The following is an 18,355-nucleotide window of genomic DNA, read 5'->3' on the forward strand; positions in this document are numbered from 1 at the left end:
AAGCCGGAGCAAGGTCCTAACTCTCTTCAATTATATGAAGGCTGAGAGAAGTGAGCAAGCTGCAGAAGAAAAGTTGAAAGCTAACAGAGTTCGGAGGAAAGAAACCATCTCTCTAATATAAAACTGCAAGGTAAAGCATCAAGTGCTGATGCAGAAGCTGCAGCAAGTTATCCAAATCTAGCTGAAATCATTGATGAAGGCGGCTGCACTAGGCAATAAATATTCAATGTAGATGAAATAGCTTTATATTGGAAGAAGATGCCATCTAGGACTTTCATAGCCAGAGAGAAGTAAACGCATGGCTTCAAAACTTCAAAGGACAGGCTGACTCTTGCTAGGGGCTAATGCAGCTGGTGACTTTAAGTTGAAGCCAACAATCACTCACCATTCCAAAAATCCGAGGGCCCTCAACAATTATGCTAAATCTACTCTGTCTATGCTTTATGAATGGAACAACAGAGCCTAGATGATAGCATATCTGTTTACAGTATGGTGTACTGAATATTTTAAGTCTACTGTTGAGAGCTACTACTCACAAAAAAGATTCCTTTCAAAATACTACTGTTCATTGACAGTGCACCACATCACTCAAGAGCTCTGATGGAGATGTACAGAAAAATTAATGTTGTTTTCATGCCTATTAACAGATCCATTTTACAGTCCATGAATCATGGAGTACTTTTGACTTTCAAGTCTTATTTAAGAAATAGATTTCATAAGGCTATTCCTGACATATATAGTGATTCCTCTGATGGCTCTGCGCAAAGTAAATTTAACGCCTTCTGGAAAAATTCAACATTCTAGAGGCCATTAAGAACATTTGTGATTCATAGGAGGAGGTCAAAATATGAACATTAACAGGAATTTGGGAAAAGTTGATTACCATTCTTGTGGATGACTCTGAGGCATTCAGTAGATAAAATAACTACAGTACATAACATTCAATAGATAAAATAATGACAGATGTGGTAAAAATAACCAGAGACGGAGAGATAGAAGTGAAGCTTGATGATATGACTAAATTATTGCAATTTCATAATCAAACTTGAACCAATAAGAAGTTACTTCTTATGGATTATCAAAGGAAGTGGTTTCTTAAGATGGGATCTCTCCTGGTAAAGTTGCCATGAACATTTTTGAAATGACAACAAATGATTTAGAATATATATATATATGTGTGTGTGTGTGTGTGTGTGTATATATATGTATGTGTATATATATATATATATGTATGTGTGTATATATATATATATATTTTTTTTTTTTTTTTTGAGATGGAGTTTCACTCTTGTTGCCCAGGCTGGAGTGCAATGGCATGATCCCGGCTCACTGCAACCTCTGCTTCCGGGTTCAAGTGATTCTCCTGCCTCAGCATCCCGAGTAGCTGGGATTACAGGCATGCGCCACCATGCCCGGCTATTTTTGTGCTTTTAGTAGAAATGGGGTTTCTCCATGTTGGTCGGGATGGTCTTGAACTCCTGACCTCAGGTGTTCTGCCTCCTCGGCCTCCCGAAGTGCTGGGGTTACAGGCGTGAGCCCCCGTGCCCTGCCATGATTTAGAATGTTATAAAAACTTGGTTGATTAAGTAGCAGTAGGGTTTGAGAGGACTGACTCCAATTTAGAAAGAAATTCTCCTGTAGGTAAAATGTTGCCAAATAGGATCACATACCACAGAGAAATCTTTCATGAAAGGGAAAGTCAATTGATACAGCAAACTTCATTGTTGTCTTATTTTAAGAAATTACCACAGCCACCCAACCTTTAGCAACCATCACCCTGATCAGTCAGCAACTATCAACATCAAGGTAAGACACTCCACCAGCAAAAAGATTACAACTCACTGAAGATTCAGATAATTAGTATTTCTTAGCAATAAAATACTTCTAAATTAAGATATGTACATTGTTTTTAGACATACTACTACTGCACACTTAAACTACAATATAAACATAACTTTTATATGCACTGGGAAACCAAAAAAATTATGTGACTCATTTTATTTCAATATTTGCTCCATTACAGTGGTCTGGAATGGAACCTGCAATATTTCCAAGGTATGCTTGTATTCAGAAAACATGCCTTAAGGAAGAACTGCTATTCAGCTCTGGTTAACAATGGTTACCAATTGAGGAGCTACAAAAAAGCTTCAAAAGTTTTCATCTTAAATTATTAGATGTTTTTCAGTTTCTTGTGGAACTATGGTTATAAAATATGGTTATTTTCTTTTACGAAAACATGCTACTATATAACTTTATCAACTGTAGGAGTGATCTGTAAACTCTGTAATTGTTCAGTTGTTATTCCTGCACTGGCATATAATTAGGTATATGCCCTTTGAAAACAATGATCATATCCCATGAGACGTGAAACTGTAAAACTCCTAGAGGAAAACAGAAGAAAGTCTCCTTGACATTCGTCTTGGCAATGATTTTTTTATTCGCATGCCATAAGCACAGGCAACAAAAGCAAAAATAAACAAGTGTGGCTACATAAAACTAATAAGCTCCTGCATAGCAAATGAAACAATCAACAAAATGAGAAGGCAGCCTACAATTGAGAGAAAGTAGCTGCAAACCATATATCTGATAAGGGGTTAATATTCAAAATATATGAGTACTTCACACAGCTCAATAGCAAAAAAGATGAATAACCTGATTGAAAAATGAGAAAAGGCCCTGAATAGACATTTCTCCAAAGAAGAAATAAAAAATTGCCAACAAGTATGTAAAAAGGTGTTCAATATCATTAATCATCAGGGAAATGCAAATCAAAACTATAGTAAAATATCATTTCACACCTGTTAGGTTATCAAGAAATTATTATCAAGAATAACAAGTGGCTGGGTGTGGTGGCTCATGTCTGTAATCCTAGCCTGGGTAATATAGTGAAACCCCATCTTTACCAAAAACAACAACAACAGTAACAACAAACACAAAATTAGCAGGGCACAGTGATTCATGCCTGTAATTCTGGCACTTTGGAAGGCTGAGGCGGAAGGATGACTTAAGCTCAGAAGTGTGAGACCAGCTTGGCCAACATGGTGAAACCCTGTCCGTACAAAAATTAGCTGGATGTGGTGGTATGTGCCTGTGGTCCCAGCTTCTTGGGAGGCTGAAGTGGGAGGATTACTTGAGCCCAGAAGTTCAAGGCTGCAGTGAGCCATGATTGTGCCACTGTACTCCAGCCTGGGCAACAGAGTGAGAGACCCTGTCTCAAAAAAAAAAAAAAAAAAAAAAAAAGGAAAAATAAGAAATAAAAAGCATTGGTCAGGGTGAGGAGAAAGGGAACCCGTGTACACTTTGTACACTCTGTTGGGAATGTAGATGGATGTAGCCACTGTGGAAAACAGTATGGTGGTTCCTAAACAAATCAAAAATAGAACAACCATATGATCCAGTCATCCCTATTCTGGGTTTATACCCAAAGGAAATGAAACCACCACCTTATAAAGCTATCTGCACACCTGTGTTTAATGCAGCATTAGTCACAGTAGCCAAGATGTGGAAACAACCAGAGTGTCCATTGATGGATAAATGGATAAAGGAAACACTGTGCGTGCGTGTGTGTGTGTGTGTGTGTGTGTGTGTAAATGGATTATTCAGCCTCCAAAAAGAAGATCCTACTTGAGGTCAGGGGTTTGAGGCCAGCCTGGCCAACATGACGAAACACCATCTCTACTAAAAATACAAAAATTAGCCAGGTGTGGTGGCACGTGCCTGTAGTCCCAGCTACTCAGGAGGCTGAGGCAGGAGAATCGCTTGAACCTGCTAGGAGGAGGCTGCAGTGAGCCGAGATCTCACCACTGCACTCCAGCCTGGGTGATAGAGTGAGACTCTGTCTCAAAAAAAAAAAAAAAAAAAGAAGAAAAAGAAGAAGAAGAAGAAAAAAGATCCTGCCATTTGCAACACCACGGGTGGACCCAGAGCACATTATGCTAAGTGAAATAAGCAAGACACACAAAGAGAATTGCTGCATGCTCTCTTATATGTGCGATCTTTTTTAAAAAATTGAATACATAAAAACAGAGAGTAGGATGATAGTTACTAGAGTTGGGGGATGTGGGATTGGGGTTGGGGGTGGAAAATTGGTGAAAGGCTCCAAAGTTACAGTCATATAGGATGAATAAGTCTAGAGATTTAATGTACAAAATATGGTCAAAGAAGCGAACAAAAGGAATTATGATACTTCTACAGGGAGGGTCGGCAGGTAAAATGCAAGATATTCAGTTAAATTGGAATTTAAGATAGATAACAAATAACTATTTATAACAGGCAAATATTGCAGGTGACATACTTATGCCAAAAACTTATTCACTGTTTATCTGAAATTCAAATTTAACTGGTTATCCTGTATTTTTATTTACTAAATCTGGTTATCTTATTTATAAACTTCAGTTTTCTAATATATGTAATGAATAGTTTGAGCACATGTTATCTAAAGTCTTTCAGGTTTAATGTTGTATGATTTCTGTTACAATCAGATATTTTTAATAGAGCACAGTCATTTGCCATACTTATTCATAATTCATACCCTGCAACACAGATGATGATACTGTTGTATCACCATTTTATTGATAAAGAAACTAAAAATTACAAAATTATTTTTAAAAATATTTTTCAGATATAGGATTTTGAATTTCCACTAATGAAACTATGATAATTGCAGAATGCCTAGCTTCAGTGAATTGACTTGATTTTGATATTTAAAATACATATTAATTCTGAAATAACTTAGGTAATTCATTGGTTTTGCTAGACTGCTATGACTGATTTCGACTGAAGCACAGAACTCACAAAAAGACTGTATTCTAAAACCACCACTAGCTTGCTCCACCAATTTCTTACATTCTTCAACTTCCTCAAACTTTTTTTCTTTGACTGGCATATTTCAGAAAGAACTGGAAGAAAGTTCTTCAATGTTGAAATAGTGTTAACCATAGCTCAGCTTGTTCTGTGGTATTGACAGATCGCAAAATTTATAACATACATAAGAATCACACCTGGAGTAATGAGGCAATACTTCATTTAAATCAAAATATGTAGAGAAGAAAGGAGTCTTATATTTGCCAGACGTAAAACTATATTTTAATAGCATTCTATGTAAAAGGTCACTGATTATCACAAACAGTCCCTATGTAGTAGGAGATTGAGAAGTTAAAACTGATACGGTAGTTTTGAAGTCTGGGTATTTAAAAAAAAAGTAAAACGAAAAAATGGCATGGTTTCCTTTAACACGGTCAGAAAAAAAAAAAATCTTAATCCCATTTTTGTTTTTCATTCCAAAAACAATTATTTATTTACTTAGTACATTCCTAGGTCTCTGAATGAAAATATTTGTTCTTTGTTGATCAAAATTATGCACTCTATTTATTACAACAGAAAATTGCAAAGATCTAGAAAATATGTATCACTATCCCTGAAATATACACTGTAGCCCTTGTAAATATGCAATCATATAAAAATACATCAAACAAGAAAATCACCTTATTTAAGTAAGCTTATCTTGCTACTCACTTGTATTATGATAGCTGATAAATACTGTAAGCCCAGGAGAAAATACTTCAGTCAGAGATCTGCAACACTCTTTCCATTACCTTGTTAATTGCAGACTCATACCTGTATGCCAGGCATGCCTGAGTGCCCTCTATATGCTAGACATTCAGCTAAGTCTGTTAACTGTGTTCTCTCATTTAATTTTCTCAACAATCTTATGGAATAGCTATTATTTTCCCAAGTTACTAGATGAGCTAAACAATAAAACCCAAAGTTCACACACTTACATATATCTAATAAGTTATGCCATTCTTTTCTGCTTTTCTATCATTTTTCAATTTCTGCTGCAGTTACCAAGGAAAAATAGTTAAAGTAGCCAATAATGAATGTTTAAAACACTAAAAAATCATACCTTATATGTGCTAGAAACAGTGATTCCAACATACTAGGTGGACTTTTGGCAGTGTGTTCTTCCCATCATACTATTTGTAATCCAAATATTCATTTTGTGTTATTTTCCATGTCAGGCTGCCTTTGATTTTCCTCGATTGTTGTTGTTGTTGTTGTTAGTAGAGGAAAATATACAGTGTCATTAATTCTGCTGCAAGTCTCTCATGGGGTGGACCTTGTTAGGAGTACAGAATGATCTGATTCAATTTCACCCTGTTCTGTACAGTTTTCAATATCTTGGGTGGATCCCACGTAGAACATGGACTAACAATAACAAGACTTCACATTTTTATAGAGTCGTTGTTCTTGGTATGGTCAAGGGTGCTCATTCCAGAATGCATCTGACTTTCTGATCATCTCTTAATTTTTCCTCTTTATATTTTGCCTCCCTGATCTTCATATTCCTTAAATGAAAATGGATATGTCTACAACCTTAAACTCTCTCCAGACTGAAGTGTGTCCTTTGAGACAAGGCAGGTTCAGGTAGGCAGTACCTTTGAAGCTGGCCTAGGAGATAGGAGAAGATATTCAGCATGCTGCTCACACAATAATATTTATTTGCCCTGGGATAACTTTTTAAATCTGCTATGATTGCAACGAGGTAACTGTAATGCTACTGCAAAATAAAGTAAAAACCAGAAGAAATAACTTGATTCTAGTTTTGCTACTTTACTAGTATCAAGGCTTTGGGCAAGTCTTTGCTTCAGTTTCCAGAACAGTGAAATAAGGATACGAATGTGAATCTCTGCAAGCCCTTAAGTGGCTCAAACTAGATTCAATAAGTGAGAGTGCTTTGCAAGGGGCTGTTTGTGACATCTTGTTATTAATAGTCCATATATATGAATTCAATAGTTTTTAACACAATGAGCTTGATTACTCAACATAGATAGTGAGAAAACTCAGAGATCACAGAATATTTACAGATTCATTACAGAGATAAGGAAATTGAAGATCCCACAGTTAAGTGATTTACCCAAGGTCACTATAGAGCAAGAAGCCAGAGCTCTCACCTTGGAGGAGGAAATTTTCTGCTTTACAGATGGCGGCTTACAGAGACACAGCTGGCTCCCATTTGTAACATTTGTTTAATAAGGGCCTCCATTACCCTCACTGGACACTTACTCTTTGCCAGGAACAGTAAATTTCCTGATGTCACCCAGATAGTAAGAATCAAATCCAGGGATGTAAACTCAAATCTGTCTGGCTCCAGAGCCTGAGCTGTTAACCACTGTGGTACTTAGTTAACCGCACACACACACTGAGCCTCCCAGGAGAAAAGGCACAGGAGGGGCAAGGAACCCTGCCAGGATGAAATATGCTGAGACTTGTTAGGTTTTATGCCTGGAAAGCCAAATCAGTGGCTACCCGGCTCAAAGCTGTACATTTTGAAATACATGGAAACTGACAAGCAGTTAAGGCTTTAGGAAGCGCTTTAAGACAGAAAGGGAGCGATGCAGCTTCCAGTTATAGTTAGAATTGAATAGGCAATGTAAAATCCTAAATACCAAGATTTAGTTAATTGTATCATATAAAATAGATAAAAGTTGACTTTTTTTTGTCCTTATCCCTTTTTTTAAAGAAATGCCTATATTTGAATGGTATTTGAATTTTAAATTACCAAGGTACTTTGAACAAAACTGATACTTTAATGTGATAAAAGGGCTTATTTACTACCAACGAGTAAGAAAATTACTGCCAACAGAATTACAGAATCCAGAAACAGAAATTTATTTGACAAAAGGGTATCTTAAAGAGGGAAATGAGAAAGTAGATTTTAGTTAACTTCGTGTTGATGGAGGAGAATCTGAGCTTGAAATTTGAATGGGCACTGAAAACTCTGCCCTCTTTCATGCTCATAGCACAAAATTACACATCTGCATGCTCGTGCACGTTTCCCCAGGCCTCACCTCTATTCTGGAATGTGTACATATTAATAAAGAGTCTCTTTTAGCATTGAATATGATAATATAGAAATATAGCACCATTTTAAGAAGTAGCATACCAAACTCAGGCATTTCTTCTTCTGATACTTAGGACTGAGAAATTATTTATCTTTTGGGAGAGCAGTAAAAGGCCCTACACTGATTACTGACCAATTTCCTTAAGATTTTAAGTGATTGAGAGTCACAAAAATAGTACTGATGAGCCCAATAGTCCGTGAGCCCCTCAAGGGCAAAGGCACTATCTTTGTGATCTTTGTTTTCCCAGCCCAATTCTTGGTATAGCAGATATCCAATAAAATTCTCCTTTTATTGAAATAAAATTTAATTCATGAATATATAATCTTCTTGGAAGTTCTATTCTAAAAAATGTTCAGTGATTTTTCATGTTTCAAAATATAAAATCTGATGAGTTAAAAACTCATTAAAATGGACAACAAAGCACATCTATTTTGGTTCTTTCAATCTCTAGAAGGCTTATTTGTAAATGACCCTCCAGAATAGAAAAGGTATACAAAATACCTCTGTAATTCCAAATATGGGACCATGAACAGTGTAATTCATATTTTCCCTTTAAAAATAGTATTGTATTTATTTTCTTCAAACTTTGATATCAAAGTAAATACTAAACTTCATACAGGGAAAACAGGGATTTATTTACATTTTAAGAATAAATTAGCCAAATATGATTTTTATTTCTTCTGTTAAACAATATAACTGGATAAAAATATCTCCCACACTCAATTACTCTACAAAAATATTTGTTATCTCTAGTACTTAAAGAAGGGGGCACGCATTAAACTTGAAAGTATGAATAAATGTATTATCACTTCATTTGAGTATGTCATTTAACTCACATACTAAAATAGATATGATGAGAGTTAAAATGGCTACAATTACTATGGTTATTAAAAAAACTACATAAACAATACAGCCTTTAGCTATTACATTTGACTTTAAAATGTTTAACAATTGGCTTTAGTTCCAATGGAAAAAATTAATTCTGTGAGTTTTTATTATAATTGCATACATTGGACATCAAAGTAAAGATTTAATTATTTAAGAGTTGTTGACAATTTTTCATATTTTCCTTTGTATATTTCTTTTTTTTTTTTTTTTTTTTTTTTTTTTTTTTTTTTTTTTTTTTGAGACGGAGTCTCGCTCTGTCGCCCAGGCTGGAGTGCAGTGGCGCCCTCTCGGCTCACTGCAAGCTCCGCCTCCCGGGTTCACGCCATTCTCCTGCCTCAGCCTCTCCGAGTAGCTGGGACTACAGGCGCCCGCCACTACGCCCGGCTAATTTTTTTGTATTTTTTTAGTAGAGACGGGGTTTCACCGTGGTCTCGATCTCCTGACCTCGTGATCCGCCCGCCTCGGCCTCCCAAAGTGCTGGGATTACAAGCGTGAGCCACCGCGCCCGGCCTCCTTTGTATATTTCTAACTTCAGCACAAAGAAGAAAAAAGTTCTCAACGAAACAAAATCAAAAATTTTTTTTCATGAATAGACATTTCTGTGTTAAGGAAACTATAATATTTCAACAAACATATCTGTTGAGTTTATTCTTACCTACTAATTGTTGGTCAGTTTGAAAAAAAGGCATTAAAATAAGATTATAAATTGGAATAGGAGGGAACGGAAAAGGAGATACACCCGTGATAAAGACAGCAGTGGCTAATTACAAAACCTGGCCCAGGATTCCTGACAGCCAAAGAAAATATTTTTGGTATTTTGGGATAAATCTCTCATGAAGCATTTATATGGGGACATCAAATTCTAAAAACACTTTCTATGTGTTAATACATGTAGGAATACTCTAAATTATGAAAGCACTACACAGAGATGAAAGGATAACTAACTATTATGCATATATTACTGAATTGAGAATAAAGCTACAATTCTGACTTTCAGCTCCCTGTTTTCATCAACAAAGTCTTATGCATAAATAAGGTAACATTGTCTGAGATTGGGCAGTTTCCATGAAATACAAAGTCTGAAATAAGACTTTTATTAAAATTGAAATGTAACAACCCTGATCTTGTTATATAAAACCACAAACACACATGTGTACACAATCTAAGAAGACATAAAATAAACACTTCCTTTAGGTTGTAATATGCAAAGGTGAAATGCACAGAATGATATTAACTACCTTTTAAGTGTAATTTTTCAGTTTTAAATAAAGCTTTTCAAGTGGTACTTATAGTGGAATAAAAACATACTTAAAATAAGCATTTAAAAATGTTTTCATTATTCCAAATAGTTTACAATAATTTTAGACAAACTCCAACCATTATGGCCCACTTTAACATGCCTGTCTGCTTTTTATATAAGCACACAGGTATTTATTAAGCATGTAAACCTCCTTTCCATTTATTACTGTCCAGCAGGAATCTGAAATCTAGATTATTATTCAGAGAAATATATAGCCAAGTGGACCTTCATTTAGCTTCATTCTACCCATCGATTTTGGTACTAATCCCATCAGGTAACCATGTGAAGAACAAGTCTTCTTTCTCTAGTAAGACAAACTCACCTTCCATCTGTTCCATTTAAAATGGCCTACCAGCCCCTTTGAGTTGAAGTCTTTCCCTGACTCAAGTTCCTTTTAGGATTCTTCTGAGGAGGGAAGGCCTGAAGATTTCCTTCATGCCTTTATTCAGTGCACAAATATTGGTGGAAAGTCTCCTGTGTTCTGGGCTATGCTTTCAGGAGACAAAGGATAAGACGTGGTCCTTTAAGAATAGGCTAGGCACTGTAGCTCACGCCTATAATCCCAGTGAGAGGTGACAGCGTGCTGGCAGTCCCCTTTCTGGGCTGGCGAAGACCGGAGCTGGTTCCCTCAGCTTGCAGGGAGGTGTGGAGGGAGAGGCGCCAGCCGGAAATGGGGCTGCACGCGGCGCTTGCGGGCCAGCTGGAGTTCCGGGTGGGCGTGGGCTTGGGGGGCCCCGCACTCGGAGCCGCCGGCAGACCCTGCCGGCCCCGGGCAATGAGGGGCTTAGCACCCGGGCCAGCGGCTGCAGAGGGTGTACTGGGTCCCCCAGCAGTGCCAGCCCACCGGCGCTGTGCTCGATTTCTCGCCAGGCCTTAGCTGCCTTCCTGCGAAGCAGGGCTCGGGACCTGCAGCCCGCCATGCCTGAGCCTCCCACCCCCTCCATGGGCTCCTGTGCGGCTGAGCCTCCCCAATGAGCACCGCCCCCTGCTACACGGTGCCTAGTCCCATCGACCACCCAAGGGCTGAGGAGTGCGGGTGCACGGCACGGGACTGGCACGCAGCTCCACCTGCAGCCCTGGTGTGGGATCCACTGGGTGAAGCCAGCTGGGCTCCTGAGTCTGGTGGGGTTGTGGAGAACCTTTATGTCTAGCTCAGGGATTGTAAATACACCAATCAGCACCCTGTGTCTAGCTCAGGGTTTGTGAATGCACCAATCGACACTCTGTATCTAGCTACTCAGGTGGGGCCTTGGAGAACTTTTGTGTTGACACTAGCTACTGTGGTGGGGATGTGGAGAACCTCTGTGTCTAGCTCAGGGATTGTAAACGCACCAATCAGCGCCCTGTCAAAACAGACCACTTGGCTGTACCAATCAGCAGGATGTGGGTGGGGCCGGATAAGAGAATAAAAGCAGGCTGCCTGAGCCAGCAGCGGTAACCCGCTCGGGTCCCCTTCCACACTATGGAAGCGTAGTTCTTTTGCTCTTTGCAATAAATCTTGCTACTGCTCACTCTTTGTGTCCACACTGCTTTCATGAGCTGTAACACTCACCGTGAAGGTCTGTAGCTTTACTCCTGAAGCCAGCAAGACCACGAGCCCAGTAGGAAGAACCAACAACTCCAGACATGCCGCCTTAAAAGCTGTAACACTCGGCCAGGTGGGGTGGCTCACGCTTGTAATCCCAGCACTTTGGGAGGCCGAGGCGGGCGGATCACAAGGTCAGGAGATCAAGACCATCCTGGCTAACACAGTGAAACCCCGTCTCTACTAAAAAAATACAAGAAAAATTAGCTGGGCGTGGTGGTGGGCGCCTGTAGTCCCAGCTACTCAGAGAGGCTGAGGCAGGAGAATGGCGTGAACCCGGGAGGCGGAGCTTGCAGTGAGCCGAGATTGCGCCACTGCACTCCAGCCTGGGCTACAGAGCGAGACTCCGTCTCAAAAAAAAAAAAAAAAAAAAAAGCAAAAGCTGTAACGCTCACCACAAAGGTCTGCAGCTTCACTCGTGAGCCAGCGAGACCACAAACCTACTAGAAGGAAAAAACTCCGAACACATCCGAACATCAGAAGGAACGAACAACTCCAGACGTGCCACCTTAAAAGCTGTAACACTCACTGCGAGGGTCTGTGGCTTCATTCTTGAAGTCAGTGAGACCAAGAATCCACCAATTCCAGACACACCAGCACTTTGGGAGGCCGAGGCAGGGGGATCATGAGGTCAGGAGTTCAAGACCAGCCTGGCCAACATGGTGAAACCCCATCTCTACTAAAAATATAAAAAATTAGCCGGGCATGTGGCACACACCTGTAGTCCCAGCTATTCGGGAGGCCGAGGCAGGAGAATCACTTGAACCCAGGTGGTGGAGGTTACAGTGAGCCAAGATCGTGCCACTGCAGTCCAGCCTGGATGACAGCAAGACTCCATCTCAAAAAAAAAAAAAGAATAAACCTCTCCAACTCTGCATTATGTAAACGAATAACTGAAACAAAGCGTAATGGGGTCTTGCCCTACCTAACAGAACCTACTGGGGGCCAAGAAAGGGAAGGGCTACTTCTATCTCTGCAATGAGGGAAATATTCTTGAGGGGATAATACCTATGCTTAGGCACTTAAAATGATCAGCTGGGTGGTGAAGAGAGGGGGAGATTCCCAAATGGGGAAATTGAGCACAATCTTGGAAACGTGGGCAATTTTGAAACAGCTCTGCATAACTAGAAAGATTAGAAAACAGCAGTTTTCTCCTGTTATGTGAAAAGATTTATAGCAGCCAGGCACGGTGGCTCACGCCTGTAATTCCAGCACTTTGGGAGGCCGAGGTGGGCTGATCACCTGAGGTCAGGAGTTCGAGACCAGCCTGGCCAACATGGTGAAACCTTGTCTCTACTAAAAATATAAAACTTAGCTGGGCATGGTGGCGGCCACCTGTAATCCCAGCTACTCAGGAGGCTGAGGCAGGAGAATCGCTTGAACCCCAGAGATGGAGGTTGCAGTGAGCCGAGATCACATCACTGCACTCCAGCCTGGGCAACAAGAACAAGCCTCCTCCAAAAAAAAAAAAAGATTTATAGCAACTGTGATTATTATTTTGCTAATCACTGGCTACAGTGAGGATAGCTTAGTACCATATGTGAAGACCACCAAGCTTGGTAGTGCTCTTAAGTGGTTTTGCCCAACATGAGCTTATTTCTTGCTTATGTGGATTCTGTTGTAGGTCCTGGGACTCTCCAGGGCAGCTGTGCTCTAAGTAATAGTTTAGCATTCCAAGAACCTTCAGTCTTGTGTCACCTTCATTTTAATACATGCTTTCATGATTGCAGCAGCAAAGGAAGGGAACACAGAGACTCAAACACTGGCTTAAGTAATTTCACCAGGAAATAAAGCATTTCATGTCTGTTCACATTTCCACTTATCAAAGTCACAGGGTCATACCTAATTTCCATGGGGTGGAGCATATAGTTCTCCCTAGGACCAGAAGGAGGACAGCAAAAAGTGGTAAGCACTGAAAATGCCTTCAGCGGTTACGAAATGTTATGAATGTTTTATGACTAAGATTAGCCTAATCTTACTAGTATTAGAGTCCATAATATTACTAGTATGTCATAAATTAAGGCTGAAACCAATTAAAGATTTAATCTTGTCTTGTGATTGAAAGTTACGGACTTTCAGGTAGTTTCACTGTTACTCAATATTTGCATCATTGTCTGTGCAAGCAACTGTAAAAGCTTGAACAGCTCCGTATTCAGAAGCATAAATCATTCATGAAATTGTTTAATCAGTTATTGTTTAAAGACTAAAACCCAGAGGTATTTAAATAAATTGCTTTACTCTTAGTTAAAATCTCTAAAAGCAACTTTTTCTAATATGGTTCCAGTATTGTAATCCAAATGAGCCATGTGTTTTTTCTTTTCATATTTAAGATGCACTGAAAGGACATTATGCACTGAAATAAATACCAATGCCTGCGTGTGATAGACAAATGGCACATTGCTAGGCATTTAGTTCAGCAATCTTTTTTGTTGCTGCAATGGATAAACAACTAAAGGAGCATTAATATCAATTTAATTGTAATACCTGCCAAATGTTATTCTATCAGTGGCTAACACAGGTTTATTACTTGATGTTAGTGCTACAACAGAAGTCCCCTGCAGGATGTTCCTGAAAACACATTTTTGGGCCCATCAGAATGGCGCGCATCTTAAAACAATTGGCACTTATGAAAAATATAAAATATGTAAATATATTAGGGTGGTGCAAAAGTAATTGCGGTTTTGTCATTACTTTTAAAAATGGCAAAAACCGCAGTTACTTTTGCACCAACCTAGTACCTGTCTGTCCGGTGTAAAGAATAATCTAAAGGGCATGCACGTGGATACTAAAACGTACAAACAAGCACACAGCTGTGTCTGATTCCTTTACCCTTGTAAAACTTCCAATAAGTGAATACAATCTATTACTTAATTCTTAGTTTATAGACCGTCATCAGACATACTGTTGTCCAGTTCTCATGTCAGAGCTGTTACAGGCTTTTACAAAAAAATGCCTCTGAAGACAGGGCAAGCTTAAACCTGCCACCAATTAGATCTGTGTCACAGGTGCACTTTTAAAAGAATGGCAATCTTAAAAGGTCAAGTTAAAAACACAAATTTAAAAAAAAAAATCCTGGACGTCGAGGGTCAGACTCCAGGGAGGGCAAGCTGCAGGCCCCACTCTGTGAGTTTCTGTCCGCATTCCGCGGAGGCCCCAATCCTCCCCGCGGATCCTGGCAAGGCAGGTAACCTCCCTTCCCCCCCGCACCTGTCCGGCTCGGGGGCACCAGCCTTCCCGAAGCGCAGCCCTAGCGGTGGGAATGGGAACACCTCGTCTGGGAGCTTCCTTTCGGTTCAGCTTCCCCAGCCGGATCCCAAAGACCCGAAGCCCTGGGGGAAGGAAATTCCAACTCGCTCCCGGCCCACCCCCGCCCCGTTCCCTTCTCCGGCTCGCTGCTTCCCTCGCTTCGATGCCGCCGAGCTGGTCCCCACTTCTGGGCGGCCGTGCTGCAGACGCGGCGGCGAGCTCCTGGACTCCGGGCAGGGAAATGGGGCAGGGTGAGTGAGAGAGCGGGCTCCAGCGAGGCCCCCAGCGCCCAGCCAGCGCCCGCACCCCGCCCGCGGGACAGGGGAGGCGCTGAGTCTGCCCTGCCCGCGCTGGGCTGAGCCTCGCAGGGGTTGCCGCTTCTCCATTCAAGTCCTGGCTTGAAAGCCGAGCAGCAGGAGCGCGGGCCGGGGGAGGGAAGAGTAGGAGAGGAAGCCGCGAGGGAGAACAGGCGAGCTACTGTCTCCTTTGGAAAAGAACGTAGGAGCCTTGGGTGGGAAAAAAGAGATCAGCCCTCCCAACTTCTCTTCGGGAAAAGTTTTCCTAGGGCGTTTTGTTTGTGCAAACTCGGCCGGAGGAGCCTGGGAGTGCGCTGCCGGCGTGGCAGCGGTGCCCGTGCGCCCGGCCCCGCTCCTCCTCCTCTTCCAGCCCCGGCAGCTCCTCTCCCTCCCCGAGAGGCGCCAAATGGCTACCCAGTAAACCCCACGGGGCGGGGGCTGCAGCGCCGCCGCCTCCTCCGCGGTGCTCAGGGCGCTCGCTAGACCTTGCAGCGACTGCGGCGGCGCCCGCGGGCTGGGAGCCGAGGTCCGCAGGTGGAAGCGCACCCGGGAGGCGGGCCGGCCGGGGCTGGGGCGGCTCGGGCGGGCTCTTGACGCTCAGCCAGCTTCGCTCCGGCCTCGGGAAGGCGTGCGTCCCGCCCTGACCCGCCGGCCTCTCCCACCCCAGCAGTGACGCGCCGCCTGGGAGCTGGAGCCCGCGCAGCGCCCCGCAGGGCGATGGACGGCCGAACCCCGCGCCCGCAGGACGCCGCAGCCGGGTAAGCCCAGAGCGCCGCGCCGCCTCTTACCGGGGAGGGCGAGGCCGGCGAGGACAACGAGGCCTCGGCCGTTTCACCTGGCTGGCAACTCGCTGCCCTGCCGGCGGGCTGACTCACTGACTGTCCTCCACGCGGCCGGGGAGGCTGCTTCCTCCCGGCCTTCTCGGAGGCCGCCCGGGCGGAGGGCTCGGGTCGTTGTTGGTTGCCTTCCTACCAGGGCTGCCCTGGGTTGCTGAAGGCCAGCTGAATGCCAGGAATTGGGTGAGGAGTCCGGGAGCAAAAATTGTAACAAAGGGACCCTTGTTTGGGCTCTGGGGGAGCGGTGGACGATACCTGTAAGTGAGCTCCTGGGGAGGGAGGGCAAGAGTTTCCTTGGTCGTGGGCTGAGGCCCAGGCAGGTGAGCAATGTCAAGGTGACTGTAAGGAGTGGGCTTTCTGCAGGCGGGTGGAGGGCGACAGGAGGGTGTGCCAGCTGTCAGCCCGCATGACAGTTCCGGGAGCGAGCGGGGTGCGCGCCTCTGATTGGGGGTGTGTGTGCCTGTGGCCAATTGCTGGTGCCAAAACCCAGCGCAAATCAGATTGCAAACAACTCTACTTTTCTTTTTATCCTCACATGTTTGAGAAGAGAGGAAGGGGCTGTCACATGGTGAGTTAATATTAAATGAGGCATGTCTTCCTGCCAGATATGCTAATAGTCACCTTGCTAAGCGTTTGAGTAAACAGTAATGAGAACAAGTAGTTCTGCAAGAGATGAAGAAAACCTGAAAATAACCTTGGTCTTGGTAAATAGTTCAGGAGTAACCTGGGTGGTAGTTGAGTTTCTCAAGTGGGAAACTCGTTTGATGTAGTACAACTTTTTTTCCCCCCAGCATAAGTGTTCCTCCAACATAGTTTATTTTCTTAGTTAATCTGAACGCAGAAATGCCCTAATGAGAATACGAGCATTCCAGAAATAGAAACGTTAAGGAAAAATCGACGTTGTCACTAATGAATGAGACTTGTACAGTTTTCCTGATTTAAGAGTGTAGAAGTCATTTTTCCCTGGAACATGACAGGCGTTTCCTTAGAAGCAAGTCACAGCATGTTTATTCATCAGAGACCATGCGAACATTGGCAGCTGTCTAGAGGAAACATGGAAAAGTCTCAAAGCAACATGACTAATCTAAAAGATATTTAGTATAATTTTTACATAGAGGAAACATGTAGTGTATTAATTATTTCATTTTGCTCAAATTCACTTTCTCCTTTCTGCAAATATTCCTTTCACTGTTGACTTTCATTTCTTCTCTTTCCCCAGGTTTTTCATTGCTTAAATATTTTCATATATCCTTACATATATTCTCACATTAGGATGAGTAAAGAAATATATTGGTAGAAAGATATTGAGCATACAAGCAAGGTTCCTAAGTGGAGCTGCAGAATTATGTGAATTGACGATGAGACAGCTGTCAGGATACATTTCAGTATTCAGGGATTGCAAAATAAGATAGAATTAAATTGGATTTGGAAATGGATTAGGTTAAGGTACTTTAAAAAACAAAAAAGAAAGAAAAACATACCTGCTTTCACAAAATACACCCATGGGTGTTCAGAAGTCACTGGAGACTTTTAAGTAAAATAGGTGAGGTCAGATGGCTCTGTGTTGAAGAAAAAGAAGAACACTTTTTGCTGGCAATCATAACTATAGTAAGAACCTTCAGACTTTACTCTTGATATTTTATTTTAATGTAGAGACAAGGTTTTGCTATGTTGCCTAGGCTGATCCGAAACCCCAGGCTTCAGGCAATCCTCTCACCTTGGCTTCCCAAAGCGTTGGGTTTACTAGTATAAGCCAGTGCGCCCAGCCCCTTTTGAGAATTTAAAGGTTAAACTGATAAGTTCTTTGCTTAAAAACAAAGTACAAAAGAGCTTTATCTAATTTGTCAAACATTTGTAAAGGACTTTTGCCCTCCCCTTTTCAAATTTAAGTAGGGAAAATGTGTCAACACCTTATCTAAAATAACACAGTAGTCCTATCATTTTACTTTACATTATTCTTCTCAGAGAAGTTATCACTACCTGAAAAATATCAACATGAACAAATTCTCTACCTCATTTGTCTTCTTTCACTTGTCTAACTTGTCCTTTGGCATATTCCGAATGCCTGTCATATAAGATTTGTTGAATATTTAATATTCAGTATTGCTTCTGTTCTTTCTCAAAAGCCCAGAATATAAAGGGTTTAAACTGGGGGAAAAATACCTAGATAAGGGTATTTGGGAGGTGGCAGGCAGAAATCTTAATATGTTATAATTGTTAGGTTTTGGAGATAAATTTCTTGCTATAAAACTGACTAATTATATCATAACTCATTACTTTGATAGACAATGAAGCCTAGT

At 41.6% G+C, this 18,355-nt stretch overlaps 1 protein-coding gene across 10 annotated transcripts in view; it reads left to right on the forward strand.

The window, feature by feature from the left end:
• Positions 1–14,950: 14,950 nt before the first annotated feature.
• Positions 14,951–18,355, forward strand: part of COBLL1 (cordon-bleu WH2 repeat protein like 1) — a 159,452-nt gene continuing 156,047 nt past the window's right edge. For 2 of the 10 annotated variants that reach the window (XM_055291937.2, XM_063609447.1), the window contains exons 1-2: positions 14,951–15,174; positions 15,887–15,977. In XM_055291937.2, coding sequence (XP_055147912.1) covers positions 15,087–15,174; positions 15,887–15,977 — 179 coding nt within the window. In that variant the 5' untranslated portion in view covers positions 14,951–15,086. Of the gene's footprint in view, positions 15,175–15,292; positions 15,978–16,609; positions 16,624–18,355 lie in introns of those variants that run through there. The other 8 variants (XM_055291936.2, XM_055291938.2, XM_063609446.1 and 5 more) reach the window with 6 other exon arrangements.

This window comes from Symphalangus syndactylus, chromosome 9 (assembly GCF_028878055.3).
Source record: "Symphalangus syndactylus isolate Jambi chromosome 9, NHGRI_mSymSyn1-v2.1_pri, whole genome shotgun sequence".
NCBI classification, from domain to species: domain Eukaryota; kingdom Metazoa; phylum Chordata; class Mammalia; order Primates; family Hylobatidae; genus Symphalangus; species Symphalangus syndactylus.